Source organism: Typopeltis vanoorti, chromosome 10 (assembly GCF_054136105.1).
Source record: "Typopeltis vanoorti isolate ZY-2024b chromosome 10, IOZ_Tvanoo_1.0, whole genome shotgun sequence".
Taxonomy (NCBI): Eukaryota; Metazoa; Arthropoda; class Arachnida; order Uropygi; family Thelyphonidae; genus Typopeltis; species Typopeltis vanoorti.
Window position 1 is genome coordinate 40,366,993 of NC_143558.1, and position 27,522 is coordinate 40,394,514.

The 27,522-nt window shown below is 35.3% G+C and overlaps 1 protein-coding gene across 2 annotated transcripts in view; it reads right to left on the reverse strand.

The window, feature by feature from the left end:
- Nucleotides 1-27,522, reverse strand: part of Klc (kinesin light chain) — a 261,355-nt gene that overhangs the window by 97,767 nt on the left and 136,066 nt on the right. For both annotated transcript variants that reach the window (XM_090399037.1, XM_090399036.1), the window contains exon 6: nt 18,230-18,317. In XM_090399037.1, coding sequence (XP_090255163.1) covers nt 18,230-18,317 — 88 coding nt within the window. The remainder of the gene's footprint in view (nt 1-18,229; nt 18,318-27,522) is intronic.

Genomic DNA, 27,522 nt, shown 5'->3' on the forward strand with positions numbered 1-27,522 from the left:
ATAATATATGCATCAGACTGGTTTTGACCTTTATTGAGGTCTGGTCAGTGGGAGCCAGACCCAGAAGTGGTAATACTAAAGCAGAAGCAATGGAGAGGCCATATTTACTTATACGAGTATACTCGTATAAATACTTATAACTTGTATATTATACAAGCCACATTTACTTATACGAGTATACTCGTATAAGTAAATATGACCTCTCCATTGCTTCTGCCTTAGTATCACCACTTCTGGGTCTGGCTCCCACTGACAAGACCTCAATAAAGGTCGAAATCGGTCTGGATAGTGGTCCTTCCCTTAATGCATGGCATTATACATGGAGATGTGCTTTGCATTATGGGAGATACTGAGATAAGGAGTGATGAGAGCTTGGTTCCCGTTCACTGAGAGTTGCCTCAGTCCTGAAGATAACTCAGGTGCAAACTTCATTTGCTTACACTTCATTTGGATAAAGGATTAAACTAAATTTATTATAGTCTAACCAAGTGGAAAATAAACTTCCATCATGAGCATTTCTGGTCAAATATCATCTACTCTGCTGTCTTTCCACATTTCAAGCCTTTGATGGCTTTTTCTACTTCAAGTATGGATATGTATTCCTGTCTGCATCCATGTTTAGTGTTTTTTACCACTGTGCTATCACTGCTTGTAACATTTAGAAATTTTTCGAAATAATTACTCCATACTTCAAGGATATCTTTTTTCTCCAGTTTTTCATATCAGCTTTATCATCTCTAATTCCTTTTACAGCACTATTTCCTTCATTTCTGAGCTTCTTTGACAACCACCAAAATATCTTGCCACTTCTTAGTATTTACGAGAGTGATCTGAAAAGTTCTCGGCCTTGACCATAGATAACAACACTATTGGCAAAAAAAATTTTTTTTTTTCTAAATTGGTACATCTGTCATAAGCATCCATCCATGTGAAATTGCAAGTCATTCTATGAAGTAGTTTGTTTTATACAGCTGTCTGAAGCAAAAGTGCTGTCTGTATCCCTTGAAATGGATAAAATCGAGTATAGTGCTGTTATAAAATTCTTTGTAAAAGAAGGTTGGACACCAAAAGAAATTCATTCAAAGTTGATGAAAGTTTATGGGCACTCTTCTCCTTCATTTTCGACACTTAAGAAATGGGCTGCCGAGTTTAAATGTGGCTGTACCAGCCTTGAAGATGATCCAAGTGAAGGACGTCCAAAAAGCGTAACAACACCAGAAATCACTGATCAAGTGCACGATAAGGTATTGGATGACGCTGAGTCTAAGTGAGTGAAATTGCTGATTATAGGCATTTCAACGTGTAGGGTATATTTTGCATGAAGAATTGCATATGAAAAACTTTGCACAAGATAGATGCCGAGCTTGCTCACAGCAGGTCAAAAACTCACTCGCATGAAAATCTCTGAACAGTGCTCGGAGCATTTTAACATGAATTAAACTGATTTTGTGCATCAATTTACTACTATGGATGAGACTTGGATTCACTTTCCCACCAGAATCCAAACAGCAGTCAAAACAATGGACAGAAGACAGACGGTTGTTCAGCACCAAAGAAGATAATGCCGGTTCCATCAGCAAGAAAGGTCAAGGCATCGGTGTTTTGGGATGACAAAGGCATTTTGTTTATTAATTATATTGAAAAGGGTAAAACAATAACTGGGGAATATTATTCCAATCTTTCAACCAGACTAGATGAAAAAATTCATGAGGAAAGATCTGGTTTGCAGAAGAAAAAAATCATCTTTCACCAGGACAATGCACCTGCCCACAAAAGTGTTTCAGCAATGGGAAAATTAAAGGATCTGCACTATGAATTGTTGGGACATCCACCCTATTCACCAGATTTGGCTCCATCTGACTTCTACTCTTCCCAAAACTAAAATTCTTCCTCGTGTTCAGCGTTTTTCTTTGAATCAGGAGGTGATTGCAGAAATCGCCTCCTGATTCTTTTGTATTTTGTAGTGGTTCTCTTCCTGAGAACCACTACAATGACAGGATAATGGCGCTTGAGCATCACTGGAATAAATGTATTAGTCTTAAGGGAGATTATGTTGAAAAATAAAAAAAAATTGAAATGATAAATTCGTTTCTTCATTATTAGGCCGAGGACTTTTCAGACCACCCTCGTATTTTCTATGTTCTTACCAAAGTCTTTCCATGACTTTTGTTTAGCTAGTTTTACAGAGTTTTAGCTTTCTTACATTTCTCTCTGTATTCTCTAAGAGGACAATCTAACTTATTTGCCAGGACCTTTTGATATGCTTTTTTTCTTTTCCTTCACTGCCTCTTTAATTTCCTGTGTCCACCATGGAGTTCTGATTTTTCTATCCTAGCAAACAACATCACCACATGCCTCTCTGGCTGAATCAATGTGTTTTCTTCAGGGATTGCCAATAAATTTCCAAGGTTTGGTTGCTGTTCTCAAACTCTTTCATTTTTTCTTCAATAATATTTGTGTATTTTAGTCTACACTTCACATCTGAGAGCTGCTCAACTTTCATTCGCTTTAAAACTTTCTTAAATGTCATTCTTTTCAATATGAAATTCAATTTTATCCTGCTCAAGACTAAATAGTGATCACTTCCAATTTCAAATCCTCTTTTGAATTATGTCCTGCACCAGGGAGAAAACATCATTATCAACAATAACATAGGGTCAATGAGACTTTTCTTATTCCTTGCCTCTTCTCTCCATGTGAATTTGTGCACATTTTTATGTTGGAACATGGTGTTAGTAATAACCAGTCCATGTCCTGAGCAGAAATCCAATAAGTATTTGCCATTATTATTAGCTTTGTTCCTTTCTCCAAGTTTTCCCAAAATATTTTTGTATGTCTGACAATCATTTCCTACTCTGCTATTTAGATCCCAAACAAGGACCAACTTTTCTGTTTTTATTGTGTCAGTTGTGGTCTCTAAAGCCTCAAACAAATTCCTCCACTAATACCTTAGTAGAACCTTCCAAGGACCATTAGATATAAATAAGTCTCACTGTCCAGTTCCCCAGTCTCATACTTGCCCACATCACTCTACTTGAGACTGCCTGCTATTCAAAGAGATTAGCCTCGTATTTTATGTTGAATACTATGGCTACTCCTTCTTTTTCTTGATTGTCATTGCCTGAATATAAAATTTTATATTTATTGCTCAGAAAGATCTCACCAGTTTTTGTCTTTTTTGTTTCAGTCACCCTTATCATGTTGTTCTGGTACTTATCCAATTCTTCAGCTAGCTCCATTTCTTTGCCATTCAGGCTTCTTTTGTTAATAGTACTGATCTTGAACTCTGGGGATGTTGAGTTGGGGTGTGTTTTCAGATTTGTTCCAGTAGCTGACTTTTCGCTGTTTGCCCTGGCGAAAAGAATGGGGGCCTTGTTTAACTGGGCGACACCCCAGCTGGCATGAAATTTTGTCATGTTGTACCATCATTTTTTATTTTGGTTTAACCAATAAGAATACAATTTGGTCGGCTAAATCCCAAATTGCCAGCCCATCCTCATTCGTTCAGTATCCAGGTAGATACCCAACAGGGTGCACCATGAGAAGGTGATGGTTGGACATTAGGTCAGAAGCCCTGGTGAGTTCACTGCATTTCTTTAAAGGCTATGGAGGTTTCCTGTCAATTATACAGCTTTGACCCTTAAGCACCCCCCCCCCCTTTTTTGATATGCTGGCTATTCATATAAGGAAATTACAATGTATACTGAATATTAATTTTTTTTTCTCCCTAAAATGCTGAAATTGGCAATTAAATCGAAAGCGCAGTTTCAGTTCACTAATTCTCAAAATAAAACTGAAGGTATTTAATTGGCCACTACAACTCTTTTCTAAAAAAAAATACCTCCAATTTTATTTCAAGAATTAGAAAGCTGAAACTTGATATGATTTAATGGTCAGTTTCGACATTACCTCACTCTTCACCAATGTACTTCTAAATGATACATTAAAACCTCCATCTTTTGAATCTCAATCAGACATTGTAGATTTCAAGTTCATTATGAACTCAGATTATTTCAGCCTGAATTGGAAACTTTATAGACAGAGCAATGGGAGTGCAATATACTCCCGCTTTTCCCAACTTTTATTTAAAGTATCTAAAAAAAAAATGTCAAGCATAAATGTAGAACCCTTGCTTTCACTCCATTATGTAAATGATACTTTTGCCATTTGAAAAAACAAGAAGTGGCAACTTCTTACAAAAAACCTACACCCCAGACTGAAATAAAATCAAATGGAACTTTATCCTTTCTTGATGTCCTCTTTAAAAACAGAAACAGATGGCTCTATCATAGAAAAGCTTATACATTGGCTATTCATATAAGGTAATTACAATGTATACTGAATATTAATTATAATATACTAAAAAAAATAATTTACATTTCTGATATTATTTCAGGAAAAAGTCAAACTACCATCATTAGAGAGCACAGAACAATGAGATATGTGCATACAGGCATTAATACTGGGTAAATGAGGCTGATGTATATGCATATAAGTAAATGTGTGTGTGTGCGTGTGTGTGTGTGTGTGTGTAAGATGGCTGTCTATTGACTTTCATCTACCATAAACCTACTTTCTCAAGCCATTATATCCAGTGCATCACCCCCCCCCCCCCAAACACACACACTAAAATATGGTACGATTAAACACCTACCTATCAATATCTTGCATAGTCTGTTCCTCAAACGAATCTCTTCCACAAGAAATTTCTAACATCAAAAAAAAAATTTCTCTCTCAATAGTTACAACTCAAAAATATTTTTAAAAAAGCAGTTGTTTTTCTCCTAATTCCACAAGAGATGCCTCCTATATATTAGAAGGGACCTCCAAACATGCTGTTCATGTCATAAAGAAATTTCATCTTACAGCCACGTTTAAGCCTATCAACCAAATCAGCTCTCTATTAACTTCTCCAAAAGATAAAATGCATCCTTTATTGTCATCTAGAGTATATCAAATCCATTGAGATTGCAATTCATCCTACTTTGGCAAACCACTGCAAAAGATTTCAGAACACCAACTCTATACTGAATTTTTTTTAAAAAAATTCACAAATTTGGCCTTGCTAAACACAGAATTAACAATAATAACCAGATTCTCTGAAATGAAACTAAATTGTTACACAGAAGCAGATAACTAGAAATTTTAATGTCTTTACAAAGTCTATTCAAACTTCAATGATGGTTTATGCCCAAAATTTGGGAACTTGTTATTAATAAAACCATTTCTTAATTTATTTATTTTTAATATAATTCACACACACACTAACAATGATAATGGTTTAAGATACTTAAACTGATATAACTGTGTAAGTAATAATAATTTAAACATGATGTTTACTGTTCACACCTGTGTGTTACTAGTTTCTATGGATGTAAGCAGTTATCTCTTCATTAAAGAAAAGGAGCAGCATGGAAGTATTTGTAGGAAAATTCACAATGTGGAAACAGACTGCCTATAAGACAGTGGATGGTAATTCTGTTAGAGAGGTATTGTCATTTAGCTTAGCTGCTCTCTTTTGGATGGCATCAAGAATTTTAGAGAGGTACTTGGTGCACCATCCCAAATATGACAGCAGTATTATATCAGTGGACAGATTTGGGATTGGTACAGAGTTAGGTTAGTATAAGGCCTGGTTGGCTGAGTGGTTCACATATACACTCTCCAACCAACAGGCTGGAGGTCTGAATCCTGCTGTGGGTATGGATGTATGTAATTGTCTTTACATGGCAAAGAATTTCAATGCCTGGTGTGAGACACCACCCTGATTATTGTAGATCTGAAGCGGCCTGAAAAAGCTTCATGTATGGTCTCTATAGCAGAGATCCCAGACCAGGTAAAAAATGAATTTAAAAAAAAAAATAGAAAGAATATATAAATATTAATAAAAATGGAGAAAAAATCCATAGCTTACCTATCATACTAATGTACTAAAAGTTTGCAACCTTCTGTACAAACGTCACATTTCTTGAGTGAAAAGGAAAGCTTTTTTTTGGAGGCCAAGGATGCTATAGAAGTCATCCAGGAATTTAGTTAAGAAGAGAAAACTAGTATGCACTGCTAAGCTGAGGTTATCAAAGGAAAGAGAACTAAGCTCTTTTTTTGTGAGGAAAAAAGACAAAACTAGTTTAGAAGCACTGAATGTAGTAAGTTGTCATCATCCATTTGAAGAACAGTCTGCAGGATCAGTGCTTAGGGTACTGGTTACAGATCTTGAAGCTTAGGTAGGAAGAATGCATAGTGTTATCATATCAGCAAAATCTCAGCTAGAGTTTGAGGTGAGTGGGGAGAAGGGTGTTTATACATAGAGGAAGAGGGTGGATAATATAACTGAGCCATGAAGAATGCCTGCATTAGCAGAGAAATCTGACAATACCATCCACCATTACATGTAGCAAAAAATGCCAGCACAGTTTTCTAGAAATCTTTTCCTTGTGTATATCCAGAGGTGGATGAGGTACGTGAGACAATCTACTATGGATCTTCAGTGGCAACATTCATATTGATGGTTGTACTTACTGATTGGCAGTTCTCCAAGTAATAAAGTTGACTGTTGATACCTTTCTTCATTACTTGAAAGAGTAATGAGGCAAGAACAATAGGCCAATAGTTTTGATGGCAGACATTTATCTTCTTTTCTGAAATGAGATGAATATGGGCTTGCTTCCATGCTATAGGATGGATCATCATCAGATGGGTTTAACGCTTGTTTTGCTACTCTTTGCCATTTCCCTCCATCTATTGCAGGTGACTCAAATTCTGCACTTTTTCTGCACCAACCACTCTCACCTTGGCAATCCACTTCTGTGGGATGGATTTTACATGAATATTAGTGTGGAGATGATAAAGAATGATATATATATATATATATATATATATATTCCCCCTTCCACATTTGTACGTATTCATATATATATATATATATATATATATATATATATATATATATATATATATATATATATATATATATATATATATATATATATGAATACTTACAAATCTCTCTCTCTTACGTACACATGTGGAAGGGGGAATATATACAGGGTGTTCGGGATAAATTTGACATATTTACAATTAATTATATTTTTCCGTAAGTTACATGTATTAACACACACTTCTCTTCATTTAAAAGTTTGGACCCTTCTTCATTCACATACAAGATGTCAGAAAGGATGGATAGCTGGAACCCACCTGAATCATGGAAGAGAATAACTTGTATCATGATGATTCGTGCCCGACATCAAAATAAGGATATTACGACTGCTGCCCAATGCTCCCTGAATACAGTAAAAACAATCAGGCATGAACTAGAGACTTGCAATGGTGACTACGAGGATGTAGCAAGAAGAAAGATCCCTAGCAGACGATCTGATTGCGTTCGTACAGCAGAATTCCTCGCAAATCTGCAGGAACAGGTGTTGAAGAACCCTGGCATTGGAATTCGGGCTTTGTTCGTGGAGTTGCTAACTGTAGTCAAGTCCTGGATAACAAGGGTAGGCAATGGTAGGCCGTATGTATGGCAGCAGGATTCGGCCCCTTGCCACACCTCTGGGAAAAGTCAAAAATGGTTGTCTGAAAATTTCTACGACTTCACCAGTCCAAATGTTTGGCCTCCAAACTCCCCAGACCTTAACACCATGGATTATTTTGTATGGGGCGCAGTTGAAAAAGACACCAATCGCACTTCCAGTAATACAAAAGCCCAGTTAATGGATAAAATTAAAACAGTTTTTGCGGCCCTTCCCAGGGAGACTGTAGCATCAGCTTGTTCGAGGTTCCGAAGCAGAATTGAAGCTGTGATCGATGCTAATGGTGGTTATTTTGAGTAAATCTTGTTGATAGTATTGTAATTAATTCTGCCTGTAATGTTTTTTTGTCAATTCATTAAATTTAATAGATACAAAGAAGATTTTCTTTTTCCTTACGAAACTGTCAAATTTATCCCGAACACCCTGTATATATATATTCCCCCTTCCACATGTGTACGTAAGAGAGAGAGACAGATGCTCTCCTCTCTTCTGGCTACAGGAAGCTGGAAGACCTATGGTGGGCCATGGTGCTACCAATGGCCCACCAGATAAACATCAGAATAATCTTGAACAACAGATACAAAAAAAAATATATATATATATATGAAAGAATGATCACTAACTCGGTTAACATACATATTTTTATAAAGAATTGAATGACTAGAACCGAGATTTAAGTAAAAAGGTTTTAATATAAAAACATGACCAGTTTCTACTTGTAACAGCCTTCATCAGGTGACATTAAAAAAGAAAGAAAAAAGAAAAAACACTGAAGCTTAAATAAACTATGAACATCACAGAGAGTCTCTATACATAATTGCCACTAAATCGTTGTGGCTGTATTTAAAGCTGTTCTTTCGTTAGTTGTATTGTTGGGAAAGTGCATGCTAGCAACATCTCATGAACACCAGTACATGATTACAGCTGAATGAGACAATCTAGAAGGTTGTAGCTCAAGTTATTATTTAGATGAACAGGATTGGAGATGATTTCTCTAGATTCCACGATTTTTCTCTCTAGTTCATCATTGCAACGGAAGATGTTAGTAGATTTTTCCCAGCAGACTTTGTGACTTTGGTTTTCATCATTAGGATTAGCCGAGAAAAGGAAATGACTTGATAATGCACTGGCTCGCTGTCTCTTGTAAGTAATGTCCCTCATGTGTTCTTCCATATGCAATTCGACAGATTTGTCTGTCTGCCCAAAATAAGGAATAACACAATCACACAATATTTTATATACACCAGAGTATTTGAGTTGATGATGACAAGGTTTTGGGTTGCTTATTAAGAAACAGATCTTTGGAAGTGGAGTGAACAAGGCTCTGATATTGTATTTTCTTAGAACTTTTGCTAATTTATGTGAAATTGTACTTATGTAAGGAATAGATATATTGCCTTTGAATCTATTTGTTACTTCTGAGTGATGTCTAGGAGGATTAAGAAGGAATTTTTCAATGTTTCTCTTGGAATATCCATTAACTTCGAAAGAAGTTTTCAGACGGTTTATTTCTGTAAGAAGTTCATTTGGGTCATCCAGAAGAGAACGGGCTCTATGTCCCAAGGTGGAAATTATTCCAAGCTTACGAGGAGGAAAGTGATGGGACTGACTATGCAGATATCTGTTGGTATGTGTGGGCTTTCTATATATCGATATTTTGAGTTTACCAGAAGAGCGAGTCAGTTTGACATCAAGAAAAGGCAAGGAATTATCCGTTTCAAGCTCGGCAGTAAACTTAATACTTTGAAGTCGGCTATTGAGATGTTCGAGGAAAACTAAGAGAATCATGTCCATAGCTCCAAATAATGAAGACATCATCTACATAGTGTTTCCAAACTTTAGGTGTTAAAATAAAGAAAGAGATAGCCTTGATTTCAAAATCCTCTAAGTAAATATTTGCAAGTACAGGGGATAAAGAATTACCCATAGCCAGTCCATGATTTTGTTTGTATATATTATCTTGAAATTTGAAGTAATAACTGGACCTGATGCAATGTGTAAGCAAGGCTAACATTTTTTTGGATAACTTGTCCTTGAATAATGTTAGGACTTCATCTGTTGGGACATTAGTGAACAAAGAAGCCAAGCTAGCCATGATGTCATCTTCATTAACTGTAATATCCTTGATGTATGTAACAAATTCTGTAGTGTTCTTGATAAAGGATGGTGACTTGCCTGAAAAAGATTTTAGGTATTTAGCATGATATTTTGAAAGGTTGTATGTCGAAGAATTGATACCTTCTACAATTGGGCGTAATGGGAAGTTCTCTTTATGGATTTTAGGAACACCATATATGCGAGGAATTAACGGATGGAGAGAGCGTAGAGATAAGGGAACGTTTCGGGATAATTCAGTTGCTGTTTTTAATAAGCTGTTTGTACGATTTTGAAGTTCACGAGTTGGATCTCTCTCGAGTAATTAATACCAAAGGAGACACCACTTACAAAAATAGAAAAAGCTAATTCTTTTCTCCCTCCACAAGATGCAAAACTTCTACACATTGAATCAATCTTTATTATCAATAATGCAAAACCACCTGCAGATAACATTACTTCAACAGAACGCAAAGCTATTAAAAGTTTAAAAAACAACAGAGATATAATTATCCTTCCTGCGGATAAAGGCAATGCAACAGTCATCCTCAACTCTGAAGATTACCAAAATAAAATGCTTGAATTACTATATAATGATACCTACTCAATACTCGAGAGAGATCCAACTCGTGAACTTCAAAATCGTACAAACAACTTATTAAAAACAACAACAACTGAATTATCCCGAAACATTCGCTTATCTCTACGATCTCTCCATCCGTTAATTCCTCGCATATATGGTGTTCCTAAAATCCATAAAGAGAACACCCCATTACGCCCAATTGTAGAAGGTATCAATTCTCTGACGAACAACCTTTCAAAATATCTTGCCAAATACCTAAAACGTTTTTTAGGCAAGTCGCCATCCTTTATCAAGAACACTACAGAATGTCACATACATCAAGAATATTACAGTTAATGAAGATGACATCATGGCTAGCTTGGACATAACTTTTTTGTTCACTAATGTCCCAACAGATGAAGTCCTAACATTATTCAAGCACGAGTTATCCAAAAAAATATTAGCCTTGCTTACACATTGCATCAGGTCTGGTTACTTCAAATTTCAAGATAATATATACAAACAAAATCATGGACTGGCTATGGGTAATCCTTTATCCCCTGTACTCGCAAATATTTACTTAGAGGATTTTGAAACCAAGGCTATCTCATCCTTTATTTTAACACTTAAAGTTTGGAAACACTATGTAGATTATGTCTTCATTATTTGGAGCTATGGACATGATTCTCTTATGGTTTTCCTCGAACATCTCAATAGCCGACATCAAAGTATTAAGTTTACTGCCGAGCTTGAAACAGATAATTCCTTGCCTTTTCTTGATGTCAAACTGACTCGCTCTTCTGGTAAACTCAAAATATCGATATATAGAAAGCCCACACATACCAACAGATATCTGCATAGTCAGTCCCATCACTTCACTCCTCATAAGCTTGGAATAATTTCCACCTTGGGACATAGAGCCCGTTCTCTTCTGGATGACCCAAATGAACTTCTTACAGAAATAAACTATCTGAAAACTTCTTTCGAAGTTAATGGATATTCCAAGAGAATCATTGAAAAATTCCTTCTTAATCCTCCTAGACATCACTATGAAGTAACAAATAGATTCAAAGGCAATATATCTATTCCTTACATACGTATAGTTTCACATAAATTAACAAAAGTTCTAAGAAAATACAATATCAGAACCTTGTTCACTCCACTTCCAAAGATCCATTTCTTAATAAGTAACCCAAAACCTTGTCATCATCAACTCAAATACTCTGGTGTATATAAAATATTGTGTGATTGTGTTATTCCTTATTTTGGGCAGACAGACAAATCTGTCGACATGCGTATGAAAGAACACATGAGGGACATTACTTACAAGAGACAGCGAGCCAGTACATTATCATATCCTTTTCTCGGCTAATCCTAATGATGAAAACCAAAGTCACAAAGTCTGCTGGGAAAAATCTACTAACATCTTCCATTGCAATGATGAACTAGAGAGAAAAATCATGGAATCTATAGAAATCATCTTCAATCCTGTTCATCTAAATAATAACTTGAGCTATAACCTCCCAGATTGTCATTCAGCTATAATCATGTACTGGCGTTCACGAGATGCTACTAGCACGCACTTTCCCAACAATACAACTAACGAAAGAACAGCTTTAAATACAACCACAACGATTTAGTGTCAATTATGAATAGAGACTCTCTATGATGTGTATAGTTTATTTAAGCTTCAGTGTTTTAGTGTCTTTTCCTTTTTTCTTTCTTTTATAATGTCACCTGATGAAGGCTGTTACAAGCCGAAACTAGTCTTGTTTTTTTATTAAAACCTTTTTACTTAAATCTTGGTCCTAGTCATTCAAATCTTTATAAAATATACACACACACACACACACAGGGGGTCCTCGAGTTACGTCGGAGATCCGTTCCTACGGACCGATGTAAGGCGATTTTCGATGCAAGTCGGAATTACCATAGCCTAAGTTACTTACCTAACCTAAAACACCCTAAAGTCATACATATATATTAAGAAACAGAACTAGGCCATAGGAAAATGAAAGAGAGAATATAATTACTGTATTCTACAGAAAAATGACAACAATAAAACTGTAATAAAAAAAACAAACATAAAAATGAAAATAATCCCCAAAATGACAAATGAAATTGTACATTCTGTACAGGTGATTAAAAAAAAAAAAAAAAAAAAAAAAAAAAAAAAAAAAAAAAAAATCTTTACCTTTTATCCTGTGGTTGGCTTATCCTCAATGAGGGCAAAACCTTCTGCCAAGCCCTTGTGGTGAATCTCCTAGGTTCAGGGATTGGAACTGCTTCCTCCTCCTCAATCAACTGCTTCTTTAACTGAATGAGGTCTTCTGCTGACAACCCCTCCCCATGAGATGCCAGAAGCTCTGACATCTTCGGCCTCCACTTCCAAATTCATCTGCTTCCCCAGGGCAACAACCTTCTCTATGACAGCCTCAACTGTCTCCTCATAGCCATGGAAATCGTTCACAAACTAGGGGGGGGGCAGTTTTTTCCACACACCATTCAAATTTGTCTGCTTCACTTCATCCCAAGCACGCTCAATGTTTTGTATGGCATTATAAATGCTATACGATTTCCAAACGTCTTTGAGGGTTAAGTTCCTGTCTTTTTCAGTTGTCCTGAAAGCCATAGCAAATGTCCTGCGGAGATAGTAGGCCTTAAAGGAAGCAATAACACCCTGGTCCATAGGCTGTTGCAAAAGGGCTGTGGTGTTTGGTGGAAGGTAAACCACCTTAACATTAGGGTGAAAGTCATCCAAGTGGGCAGGGTGACCAGGGGCACTGTCTAGCACTAACAATGCCTTAAAGGGTACAAAAGGGTTGGTCTTCCAGCCAAAGAACAAGAAGCCTTTCCATCTCAATCATGAGCACGTTACGTTTTTTCGTAATCACAGTCAAATTCATGGGCGCCAATCCTTTCATGTGTTCAAGGATGTGAACTTTATCCTTGATAATAGTCCCGACTGTGGTACGACTTACGTTCAATGCACGGCTGATGTTCGTTGGCGTTTCTCCTTTTAATAATGTCTAACTTCTAATGCAATGGCTTTCCTTTTCTTCAACACTGCAATTGGAAGAGTCTGCCTTAAGTTTGGGAGCCATATTGAAGGGTAAAAAGTCACAAAAAAACACAAACACAGAAGTGAGAGAGCAGATGTAAACAAAGCACGCAAGTACCCAAAGAGTGCATGCTGGGACTCGAGCAAAATTCAAAGTCGAAACTTATTTTTTAAATTATTTATGGGATTACATCTGTAAAGTCGAAACAACGAATATCGAGGACGACGTAGGTCGAGGACCCCCTGTATATATATATATATATATATATATATATGGTATCTGTTATTCAAGATTATTCTGATGTTTATCTGGTGGGTCATAGGTCTTCCAGCTTCTTGTAGCTAGAAGACAAGAAAAGACTGATGTGAGGAGGTCAACTTTGTCTTTAGGTTGTGTTGCAATAGTACCATCTGGGTCAGATAGGCAGAAGCAGAGATGGACAGAAATTATACCCATTAAACCCAATGGCCTTTGCAAGAGACCAGAAGGCATGACTGTTATTTGCATAAGAGGCAAGGTTTCTGCATTTATTAGCTCTCTCAAATTAGACTTGGATTTGCCAATGGTTGTTTTCAATTATTGTGGGATTCAGCATTGGCAGAGAAAGTTTGAGTTTTATTCTTATGCCACTTAATAATATCTTGAAAGTTTATTTTTCACTTGGTTAGACTATAATAAATTTAGTTTAATCCTTTATCCAAGTGTGAGTAAACAAAGTTTGTGCCTGAAAATATAAGACTGGGGTAAGTAGTTAGTACAACACCGGATAATTCGTAGCAAAGATGGACCAAGCTAACATCACTCCTATCTCAGTATCTCCCATAATGCAAAACACATCTCCTTGCGGATATGTATAATGTTATGCATTAAGGGAAGGGCCACTATCCAGACTAGTTTCGACCTTTATTGAGGTCTCTTCAGTGGGAGCCAGGCCCAGAAGTGGAGATAGCAGGCAGAAGCAATGGCGAGGTCATCTTTACCTATAGGAGTTGCCTAAAGGTGTGCCACCTTTTTATTAAATTCCTCTGGATTTAGAGAAAGATCTTGAAAGTTTATTTTTCACTTGGTTAGACTATAATAAATTTAGTTTAATCCTTTATCCAAGTGCGAGCAACTTCTTATAGGTTAGGCAACTCTATAGGTAAAGATGACCTCACCATTGCTTCTGCCTGGTATCTCCACTTCTAGGCCTGGCTCTCACTGAAAAGACCTCAACAAAGGTCGAAACTAGTCTGGGTAGTGGCCCTTCCCAGACTAGTGAGATTAATGCATAACATTATACATATCTGCAAGGAGATGTGTTTTGCATTATGGGAGATACTGAGATAGGAGTGATGTCAGCTTGGTCCACCTTTGCTACGAATTGCCCGGTGTTGTACTACCTTACCCCAGTTCTGAAGATATTTTCAGGTGCAAACTTTGTTTGCTCATACTTGGATAAAGGATTAAACTAAATTTATTATAGTCTAACCAAGTGAAAAATAAACTTTCAACATCTTTCTCTAAATCCAGAGTAATTTAATAAAAAGGTGACACACCTTTAGGCAACTCCTATAGGTAAAGATGACCTCGCCATTGCTTCTGCATGGTATCTCCACTTCTGGGCCTGGTTCCCACTGAAGAGACCTCAATAAAGGTCGAAACTAGTCTGGGTTGTGGCCCTTCCCTTAATGCATAACATTATACATATCCACAAGGAGATGTGTTTTGCATTATGGGAGATACTGAGATAAGAGTGATAATAAGTTTAGTTTAATCCTTTATCCAAGTGTGAGCAAACAAAGTTTGCACCTGAAAGTATCTTCAGGACTGGGGTAAGGTAGTACAACACCAGGCAACTTGTTGCAAAGGTGGAGAAAGCTCTCTCATCACTCCTATCTCAGTATCTCCCATAATGCAAAGCACATCTCCTTGCAGATATGTGTAATGCTAAGCATTAAGACAAGGGCCACTACCCATACCGGTTTCGACCTTTATTGAGATCTCATCAGTGGGAGCAAGGCCAGTAGTGTAAACACCAACCTTACCCCAGTTCTGAAGATACTTTCAGGCGCAAACTCACACTTGGATAAAGGATTAAACTAAACTTATTATAGTCTAACCAAGTGAAAAATAAACTCTCAACATCTTTATCTGAATCTGGAGTAATTTAATAATAAGGTTGTACACCTTTTGGCAACTCCTATAGGTTGGGATGACCTCTCATTGCTTCTGCCTTGGTGTCTCCACTACTGGGCCTGGCTCCCACTGATGAGACCTCAATAAAGGTCGAAACTGGTATGGGTAGTGGCCCTTGCCTTAATGCATAGCATTACACATATTTGCAAGGAGGTGTGTTTTGCATTATGGGAGATACTGAGATAGGAGTGATGAGATCTTTCTCCACCTTTGCAACAAGTTGCCTGGTGTTGTACTACCTTATCCCAGTCCTGAAGATATTTTCAGGTGCAAACTTTGTTTGCTAACACTTGGATAAAGGATTAAACTAAATTTATTAATAATATCTTGTTTTTCTTTCTTAGAAATGTCATGGCACTTCTTGGATAATGATGGGAATTCTGAACAAAGGTTCTCTTTACAAATTGGATGATTTTTGTGACACTATTGCAGAAATATAGCAGAATCATTCATATGACTATAGAAAGAAGGGAAAAGAAGCTCCAGAGATCTTCCACCACTTGGTGTTGTTACTGTTGTTGTAATGCCAGAGGACATGTGGTTGAGATGGCTGAAGGAAGGGCCATTCCACTAGAGATGAAACTTTATTCTAATACAATTCTGAATTATTAAGAGAAGAGGTAATCTAACATAATCCCAGGAATGCCAAGAAGAACTAGTCAAGAAAAGATCTGAAGCATTGGGTGAGTAGACAGGATTGTCTGATATTCTGGTTTGTATATGAATAATTTGATTCAAGTTTAGCTGAAGTACGTGCTGTAAGCAAATTCTTCAGCTTTTCTTCCAGCTGGTCAGTAGAACTGATAAAAGGGAGCCTAATCTTCCTTGTGGACATTAAAGTCACCAAGGAAGATTACTTTGTTTGTTGGGTAGTTAGATGGAAGTAATCAATCTTTGAGAATAAAAAAATAAAAAATCAAATAGGTCAGAGTAAGAGGAGCAGTTGAGATAGCAGATAAATAACACATAATGGGACAAAAAATCTTAAGCAAGAGAAGATTTAAAAAAAAAAAAAAAGGATAGTGAAAACTTAGCATCTTCTGGCAAGAAACAAAAGCACATGTATCATCCTTTTAGTGGAGGGAATTAAGAGTAATTTGGATAGTTGAGGTGAACTTATCTGTACAGGTAGTGCATATCGTTTAAGTTGTTTAATGTCATGAATGTTGGCAAAGTGAATGCGAAAGATTTTTTGCCATAAGGCTTGTTTTGTTTTTTTTATTTCATCAGCAGTGACATCACATATCTGAATTCATTGTCACATGTAATTCACATCTGAATTCACATGTAATTCTTAGTCGTTATGAAGAAAAATCATACACAGGGAGGGGAAAAAATGCTTGTTAGTTCATTTGCATACTGCTAATCAGATTTCTACAGACACACCAGGCAGAATAGTAACAACAAGGTTTTCTAGGTTATCTGTAAACTACCTAGAGTTCAAGTAGTTATGGCCTCTTCCAAAAAGCAAAATGCTATCTTACATCTGGCTATGAGAAATTCATTATCATGTAATGGTGTCCAATGTACTGCACAGACCAGGATGACTCTTCCTCAAAGAAAAGGAATGACATTTTGTCCCCTAATTATATTATTTCAGCAAGGGTAGTTTCTCCTAGCAATTCACCAAAATAAAGGTGTAGATTGAAAAATTATTTTATGCACAAACCTACCCTCAAAGTTCAGCATACATCCAGCTCAACTCAAAGTGGTATTGAACACAGTTCTATCAGCATTTTAGACTCAAAGTTCAGTACAATGAAGTGCTCTCAGTTGAATATTTATATTCTTTTCTTGGCTATATCTATAGCTAGCTATCTTTCTGCAAATGTACTGAACCAAACTGATGGATGTTGAATAATCTACAATCCACTAATGACCTCACAAAACCTAGTCACTGACTAAGAATGCTGGGTGATCCTAACAAATAATCTGCAAAATTAAGTGTAACAGATTAAACTTCCAATAGACTGGATGAACTTCTTAATTTCCTTGGACTATTTTCTATAATCAGATCGAAATATTAATACTGATCGCATTACAGACAATTCTTATAAGAATGAAATCTTTATATCTCACTCACTTTAAACACCCATTTGTCAAATCTAGTTTAAAACTAGCAAGATCAATGCTGTAATTATGGTCATCATAAGAGATGGCAATACAAGTAACACTTTTTATTCATTCTAGAGTTGCTAATGCCTTTTATTCTCTAAAGAGAATAGGCTAGGCCATTTAGCCCTAAGTAAATTTTAAAGATTAGTGGGCAGCTAGCCTCTACCCTTAGATAATCACAAAATAGCTGGCCCATGAACTATTAGCAATTTTAATTAGCACCTGGGGTAAAAACTGCTACCATACTTGAATAATACTAATTAATTAGAAATATAATTTACTTCTGGTTTCTAGCAACAGTATGTGGCAAGGTTTCCATTTCACAAAGATTCCAATAATTCCAATATGATATAAAACTTTTGCTGTTTATTTGATAGAGAAAAGATCTGTCAGCCAATAAAACTTAATATACTACTTCTAACTGCAATAATCAACTATTTTCAAAAACAAAAAAAAAAAAAACACATTCCAAAAATTTTAAAGAGTGTTTTGTTGAAACAGATACTCCAGTTTTTTCAAAGCTGAAAAATGTGGATGAAGCTATTCGTATGAGGGGGGGGGGGGGGAATGCCCAATTAACAACTTTGCATGATATCACATAAAATTTAATAATCTAGGCAATGTTATCATATATTCAAGATTAAGCTGTAATCACATTTGATCAAATTTGTTTTCTAGACACTTACAGCAGGATGATATTCTCCCAGTGTATTTTCCCTAATTGCCAAAGCATCATTCAACAGGTTTGCAGCTTCTTTATACTTATTCTGGTCCCTAAATAATGACGAAGAAAAAAAAAAAAAAGTTTAATTTGAATTGTAGAACATGCCAAAAAGAAAGTCAGTGGCATTAAGTAATTTAGTGGAATTCTAAATATGAAGTCTAATCAAACTTATGAATGCAGAAAAGTAAAAAAAAGTGTTTAAAAAAGGCCTCAGAAAATGCCACTAATTATCCAACATGATTTGAAATTATCAATGAACAATCTGAATTCCTTATATCAGACTTCTAGCTCTAATATCTGCTTTTTCTGAAGGCAAGTGTTAACAGCAGGGATTCTTTAAGCATGAGAATTTTATCAAATTCACACAAAATACAGGCTATTTTCATGGTACTTTAACTGTTTTCCAAAGATATTTATGTCAATACAGTTTTTTTTTTAGTCTCAATTAATGAAGCATTACTATTTCAGAAAACATGAATATTTGAATTATAAATAATAATCGATATAAGAAGGAAAATAATTGAGGATAGTACAGCATATAATTGGCTTAAAGAGTTTCAGTGGTTTACAAACATGACAAAAATATCCTGATAATTTCAAAGCTATGAAGCCATTATGAAAATCATCTAATGGTTTGTTAATACACAGAGTGTATTAATACTATACACAAGTGTATAAATTGGGCTAAGATTGCAAAACTCACTCTTGGATAGTACAAATTTTGAAGTTATAAAATAATTTAATTATTAAAAAAATAAACAAATTAGGATTTATCCATTTAGACTAGAATAATATAATTATGACCACAAGATGTGGTCATATATACTTGAAAGAAACATATGGATTATATAAAAGAAAACAGTCCATTAATTATGTGAAAACAAGCCATACTAAAGGAGAACAAAGCTAGACATAACAGAACATGAACAGTTATGTCAACACACATACAATTAAAAAAAAAAGTTGTTTTCAGTCTATTTATACATAGCACCCAAATTACTATAACAAACTATCAAACAGTCCAGGCTAAAGATGCATAACATCAATGTCATTCTGAAAGAAATTCAACATAATAAATCTTCCACTACAACAAGCTATTTTTTGTGGGTCCCTATTATTCTATCAAGCAGGTTTGTGAACCACTAATCCCAAAATGATGGTTTTGGAACTATCACTTTGGGAAGTAGCCAATGCTCAAAAAATGCAACTAAACTATCTATGGCTATATACTTCTCCTTCATACATGTTCTTGAGAAAAACCTGGGCAGAAGAAATTAAGTGGCTAAGCCAAACACTGTCAAACTGATGTTCAGGTCACTACGGTATAACACATAATAAACATGGAATTCTGGTCGGTCTACAACCAACTCTTCTGCTTTTACCCACACATCAGAGGGCTTATAGCAGTAGAGAGGCTATACCCTACCCATGGTCAACAGGCATATACCATCAAAATGAAGGAAACAATCTAGAGGTGACAATCTAATTCTCTGTAGTGCCTGGCATCACTAACTGATAGATATACTTTTTTATCTGGATACTTTTACCTAATGGTGGAAAGTGCCTAGATAAAGTATCATTACATAGTAGATACTTTTCTCCTGAAGTTATAGAGAAATCCACTAACAGTCGGTTTCTACAACATATGAAAGTCTCTCAACTAATAAACAATTGCCAGTATGAATTCTGCCACTGATGATCAAAGGGAACTGCTTTATGTATGCAGCCTACTTTTGGACAAATGACATGGATAAGTATGGATATGCTTAAGTGGTTGCTTGATATCTCTGGCATTTGATCAGGTTAATCTAATAAATAAGCTACATCTTATAGGAAGTCTTCAGATTTCAATAACAGGATTGTCAGCTTTCCTCTGATTACAAATTGTGCAGTGGTGAATGGATTTTTATCTGCTAACTTTGCAACTAATACTCGAATACCATTCTTTCACCTCGCTTTCTTCCATATGTCAATAATCTCTTCAAGTAACTAAAAATCTAATGTAGTTTTGTTGATGATAGTACACTGCACTACTTTCTCATTTTAAATGCTATATATATATATTAACACAACATCAAGAACATATGAAAACAGTAGGGAAGAAAAACCTAAGTTATTTTGGTTTTTTAGCCTAATCAGGATGAAAAGTTAAATTTAACAGGATTTTAATTGAAGGATATCAATTAACATAACTGAGTAAAAGTCTTGAAGGTAAAGATGGTGAAAATTTAACAAAAGACTTGATTAGAGTGGAGATGGTATGCAAGTAAAAGTGGCAAGCACAAGGTAGTAACAACTGAGTGCAGAAAATACATGAAGATAAACAAGACGTAAAACTTAATGATGAAAAGTTAATGCCAAAAGGATGAATTCACGGTTTTCTGCTTTTCACAGTTCATCATCGCTCATCATCACGAACCATGGGCTCACTGCCCGTTGATGTCTGATGCCTGTTTCACTATCTTCTTCCACCTTTCTTTGTCCAGTGCACAGTGTTGCAGTTTTTGTACACCTATTCCACACCAGTCTTTTATATCATCTATCCATTCTCTGTATGGTCTACCGCTTCTGTTTAAACCATCCAAAATACCAAACATAAATGTCTTTATCTTCCGGTCCTCACTCATTCTACAGATGTGTACAAATATTTGCAGCTTCCATTTTATAATCTTCTGCATTAGATTCTGTTTTGGTTGTATCTTCTGATAGAAGATACAACCAAATTCTCTTCATTTTCTTCATTTTTGTACCCATCCTATTCTTAGAATCTTCCTGTAACAAGTTGTTTCAAATGCCAAAATTCTTTTTCATCATCATCAAATTCCTGCCATGTACCCTCAATGTACAAATTCTGCCATGTACAAATTCTTTTTCTTGATTCCTTATTTATTACCCACGTTTCAGATCTGTACAGTACACTGCTGAAGATGCATGTTTCCAATACTCTTAGTTTTGTTTGAAGACTGATCGTTTCACTTTTCTAGATGTTATCCATGGCCTTCAGATTTGTTCTTCCCTTTGCAATCCTGATCTTTATTTCTTTTTTACAGTCCAAGTCATATGTCAGTTTACTTCCCAAATATGTGAATTGTTCTACATTTTCTATATCAGTTCCATCCACTTGTAACTTTTGTTTCATGTTCCTCTCACCAAATACCATTGTCATTATTTTTTCAAAGTTCATAAGTCCAAATCTCTTCCCTTCCTCATTGAACAGTTTCAGTGTTTTTTGTAGTTTTCTTTCGTCTTCTTCAATAATAACAATGTCATCTGCAACACTCAGATTGTTAATTCTCATTACATGTACAGATATTCCTTTGGCATCTTCTTTCATTTTATCCATTGCTCTTTCTATATGTGCGATGAAAATGCTTGGTGATATTGGGTCTCCCTGTCTAGTACCTCTGCTTGTTTTAAACCATTTCCCCAAATCATCACCTATTCTAACTGCTGCGACTGCATTCTGATAAACATCTTTTAATATAGCTATTAGTTTTTTATCAGTTCCATAGGATTCCAGAACTGCTAATGTCACTTTCTGGTCAATACTGTCAAATGCTTTCCGAAAATCAACAAAGCAAGCATATATGTTTTTGTTTTTTCTCCTAGCTTTCTCTGCTATTAACCTCATTGTCAAAATCTGTTGAATTGTAGTTCTATCCTTCCTAAATCCTGCTTGCTCGTCTGCAAGGTAAGCTTCCAACTGTGTTCTCAATCTTTCTGTCAAAATGATCATCATCACTTTACCAAGGTGACTTATCAAGGCAATTGTTCTATAATTTTTACATTCTAGCTTATTTCCTTTCTTGTATAATGTTACTAATATTGATTTCACTCACTCCTCTGGCATTTTCCCTTCTTTCCATACCATATTACATAGTTGGTGCATTTCTGTAACTATACTTTCACCACCATATTTAATCATTTCTCCAGCAATGTTATCGTTACCAGGACTCTTGTTGTGTTTTAGCCGTCCTATTACTTTTTCTACCTCTCCTCTTAAAATGTCCATATCATGCTCGTTACCTGGTGGTGATATCTGCTTCAATTCTTCAGTCAGTTTCCCAATGCTATCTGAATCTAGTTTTTCTTCATATAACTCACTACAGTATCTTGTCTACCGCTGTACAATTTTTTCTTTATTCATCTTGGTTGCCACTTTCTATTAATGGTTCTGATCATTTTGTATACCTCCCTTGTTTTATGCTCTCCATAGTTCTGTTCTATATTGTTGCACTGGGCTTCTAACCATTTCATCTTATCCATTCTGACTGCTTTTTTCATCTCATTACACTTTCTTCTATATTGCTCTTCTATTTGTTCTGATGTATCCCTTCTTATCTTCAACATTCTTTTCTCCTGTACTAACTTCAGTGTTTCTTGTGTAATCCATTTCTTCTTGATCTTCTCTTCTTCTGGTACTGTTTCTTCAACTGCATCTTCTATCGTTCACTCTTAAATTCGAGTTTTTTTCTTTCTCCACACTTTTAAGTTTCTCTTCTAACACTGTTCTGTACCTTCTTCCTATTTCTGCTTCACTTATTCATGCTGTATCTCTTCTATTCTAATGTTGGGGTTTATATTTCTTTTTTAATTTCATCTTGATGTTTGCAATCACTAAACTATGGTCCGAGTCTATATCCGCTCCTTGAAAAGTTCAACATTGCTGTACTGATGTTATCCATCTTCTTTTAATCATATCAATCATGTTTTTGGTTTTCCCATCATTTGATCGCCACGTCCATTTTCTACACTCCTTTTGTTGGAATCTTATGTTACAGATCATCATCTCGTGGTCCACAGCAAATTCTAACAATTTTTCACCTCATTCATTTCTTTCTCCGAAACCATATTTTCCCATGACTCTTTGCCAACCATCATTATCTATTCCAACTTTGGCATTCCAATCTCCTTCAATAATTAGCACATCTTGCATTGGTATTGTTTCTATTGTCTCTGTCAGATCTTTGTAGAATAAGTCAATATCCTCATCTGTGCTGTTAGATGCGGGTGCATATATCTGGACTATTGATATGTTGAATGGCTTTGCCGGAAATCTTGCTATTCACAGTTGATGACCTTTTAATTTAACAAAAAGGCCAACATCCATTATGTTTGTTGCTGGCTTTCTACATATATAACAGATTTTTTATTCTAATTCTCAGCTCTTTCAAAATCCAAAATTAATGTAATTCATCCTTTCAGTGTATGGCAATAATGTTTTGAATGAATGTGCAAGAGTGCCCTGTCTCTCTCAATAATGATATGCAACTATTGCAAGAAATGCCAATTCAACTTTTGAAGATTTAGCAAAAGATCTTAATTCATCATCATCAACCATCCATCACCATTTGCAAGAACTTGGAATAGTGTCTAAGCTCGGCAAGTGGATTCCTCACGAACTGATGAACAACAATCAAAGAGAGTGCATCAACATCTGCACTGCTCATCATTCTCGAGAGGTTCAATCTCTGTTTTTGAGTCATGTAGTTAATGGTAATGAAAAGTGGATACTTTACAAGAATGTTAAATGCCGAAAGCAGTGGATTCATTCAGGGGAGCAGGCTAAACCTCAGCTAAAACAAGATCTTCAACCTCCGAATGTTTTGTTAAGCATTTGGTGGGATACGACTGGTATTATACACTTTGAACTCTTGCCACAAAACTAAACAATCACAGCTGAAGTATACTGTGAACAACTCAATCCACTGAAAAAAAAAAAAAAAAGTTGTTCTCTGGTCAATCAAAAGGGTGTTTTCACCATGATAATGCATGCCTTCATAGTGCAAGAATTACCTGTACCAAGGTTGATTACCACTTATTTCAATCTTTGCAACATTTCTTTAACCCGTTAACATACAAAGACATCTGTGACAAGTTTTTTGTTTATTGCACCAAAATTGATTTTGATGTATTGCAGATGTTACAAAGATCGCGTCAATTTCAAACGAATTTAGAGCTAACATACAAAGACGTCTGTGAACACGTATTTTGTTTATTGCACCAAAATTGATTTTGACGCATCGCAGACATTACGAAGTTCACGTCAATTTCAAACGAATTTAGGGTGTTAGGCAGTGAATATATATGCATATATACTCTATTCACTAGTTAGTTTGTGTTGCAATTTATTATCGTTCCTAATATGTCTGCAAATATTTATATGTTAGCCGAAAATGATATTGAAAGCGGAGAGGACAGTGGATAAAAACAGCGAGACAAATTTATATCATCAAAGTGTTGGCATTTTTGACTTGTCAAGTGACAATAGCGACAGTAGCAGTGGAAGTTCGATTCGAGGCAATGTTCGTAAACATTTGAGACTGATATCGTCTAGTAGCAATGATTCCGATGTAACAGAAAATGAATGGAATTGGCAAGAAAAGGAAAATATTCCTATTATAAAACCATTTACAGAAATTCCCAGCATCAATGCAATTGCTTTGCTAAGATTTGGTGCAAATCCAACACTTCTTTCTGTTTTGAAACAAATACTTTGCGATGATTTCTTTGACATGATAGTTACAGAAACTAATAGATATGCGGCTCAAGCAATAAACGAGGAAATACTAAAAAGACTGAAGAATGGTATCCAATAACAAGTGACAAATTGCAGGCATATTTTGCATTATGTATAATTATGTCACAGGTAAAAAAAATCTAATATAGACATGTACTGGTCAAAGAGGGCTGTGGTCGAGACACCCATATATTCAAAAATTATGCCTCGTAAATGCTTCTTGGCTATATCTCATTTTCTCCATTTCGTGGATAATGAAACAATAAAGAAAGACGATAAAATATGTAAAGTGCAAAATATAGTTGACTACCTGAACAATAAGTTTCAGCAATTATATACACCAGATAAAAATGTAGTAATTGACGAATCCCTTATGAAATATAGAGGTCAACTAAATTATGTACAGTTCATTGCTAGCAAACGAGCACGATTTGGGATAAAATTTTACAAGATATGTGAATCAGACTCTGGATATTGTTCAAAGTTCAAAATTTATACAGGAAAGGATAAAATTCCAGGAAGCGATACACCTGCATCTCAAAATATCGTCATGGAGTTGCCCGAACCTATTTTAGGAAAAGGATATACGTTATTCTTAGATAACTGGTATTCGTCACCAGAATTATTTTATTTCTTGAGAAAAAATAGTACAAATGTTGTGGGCACAGTTAGAAAAAATCGCAAGAATATGCCTAAGAAATTGACGACATATAAAATAAAAAAAGGCGAATCAAAAACTTTATCTTGTCGAGGAATTTTTTCATTACGTTGCCGCGATGAGGTTTATATGATAAGCACAAAGCATTCAAAAGAAGAAATGGTAGATACAGAAAAAGTAAGGAGAAGTAAGAGGGGCGATGAAGAAAAAGTAATAAAACCTAAATGTGTTCTTGAATATAATTGCAGAATGGACGGTGTCGATAGGCAAGACCAACAATTTGCTTGTTTTCTAATTATGCGAAAATGCATCAAAGGTTACAAGAAAATATTTTTGTATTTGATGGATATCGCTATTTACAATGCTTATGTTTTATATTCCAAACTACCCAATACATCAAAACCAACAATAGTCAATTTCTGTTTGAATGTAGCAGAAGATATGTTGTCAAATATATCTTTACCTAATTATAGTACCTGTGGACGTCCATCGCATAAGGACTGGCCAATTAGACTGCAGGCAAAAAATTGGGCACATTTTATTGAACATATACCCCCCTACTGATAAAAAGCAACATCCAGCAAAGAGATGGCCATATATGTGCCAAGCATAATGTAAGAAGTGAGACTACATGGCAATGTAAAAAATGTTTAAAACCATTACATTTACCTAAGTGCTTTGAAAAGTATCATACCTTGCAAAATTATTAATATTCTTTATAATAAAGTAACAATTAACGAAATAAATCACACGAATTAAATAAATAGTAGTTTTATCTGTTCCAACTTTAAAAATAATTTATATTTGCAGGCGTAGACTTCTGTGGCTAATTGGTTCAAAAGACATATTTCAGTGATTACACCACATTTTTTATTATTCAGTTATACAATATACTGAAATAATAATAGTAATAAAATCACAAAAGAAGAAAAAGAAAATTGATGCAGAAAAACTGAAAGACCCGAATATAAATAAAAGTGCCAAGACACAGCTTAACCTGTGATTACAACAGATTAACATAGAAGAAAATAAAAGTGTGGAATCTCTTTGGAATAGCTTAAAGAATGCCATCGTAACAACAAGTACTGAAGAAGTAGGTTATGTGAATAATATAAAACAACAGGAATGGATGACAGATGAGATTCTTTCTCTTATTGATACAAGAAGAATGTATAAAAACAAAGACCTAGTCAGGTATACAGAAACACATAACATCATCAAGAAAAAAATAAAAGAAGCCAAGGAAAATTGGATGAAAAATTTATGTACTGAAATTGAACTGCTTCAGAAACAAGATGATAATTTCAATCTGTATAAGAAAATCAATGAAATTTCCGGAAAACTGAGGAAAAAGCAAATAGTGTCTCTAAGAGACGAAAATGGAAAAATAGTTCTAGAAGAAGAGAATAAAGCACAGATTTGGATAAAAATATGTAACAGAACTTTTCAATGATACTAGACAGAAGCCCATAAATATAAAAAATAACATTCAAAGACCAGCAATCATGAAATGCAAAATAGAGAATGCTATACAAACAAGTAAAACAGGAAAAGCCAGTGGACCAGATGGTGTGCAAACAGAATTTTTAAAATTAATCGAACCAGATAACATCAAATTTCTTGAAAAACTATTTAATAAAATATATGAAAGTGATGAATTTCCATCAGATTGGCTCAAATCTACATTTATCACTAAGAAACCCAAAGCGAATTCCTGTGGTGACTTCAGACTTATTAGTCTAATGAGCCAAACATTAAAAATATTTTTGAAAGTAAATCAGAATTTCATTTATAGAAAAAGTGAAGAAACTCTAAGTGAAACACAATTCAGCTTTCGGAATGGTTTTGGTACTAGAGAGGCCCTTTTCTGTACCCAAATATTGATACAAAAATGCATAGAAAAACAGAAATCTGTCTTTATGAGTTTCATAGATTTTGAAAAAGCATTCGACAAAGTCAGACACACCAACTTAATAGAAATCCTTCAACAAATAAGGCTAGACGAACAAGACATAAGACTAATAACAAATCTGTATTGGAATCAGTCAGCTACCTTTCAATTAGACAACATTACCAC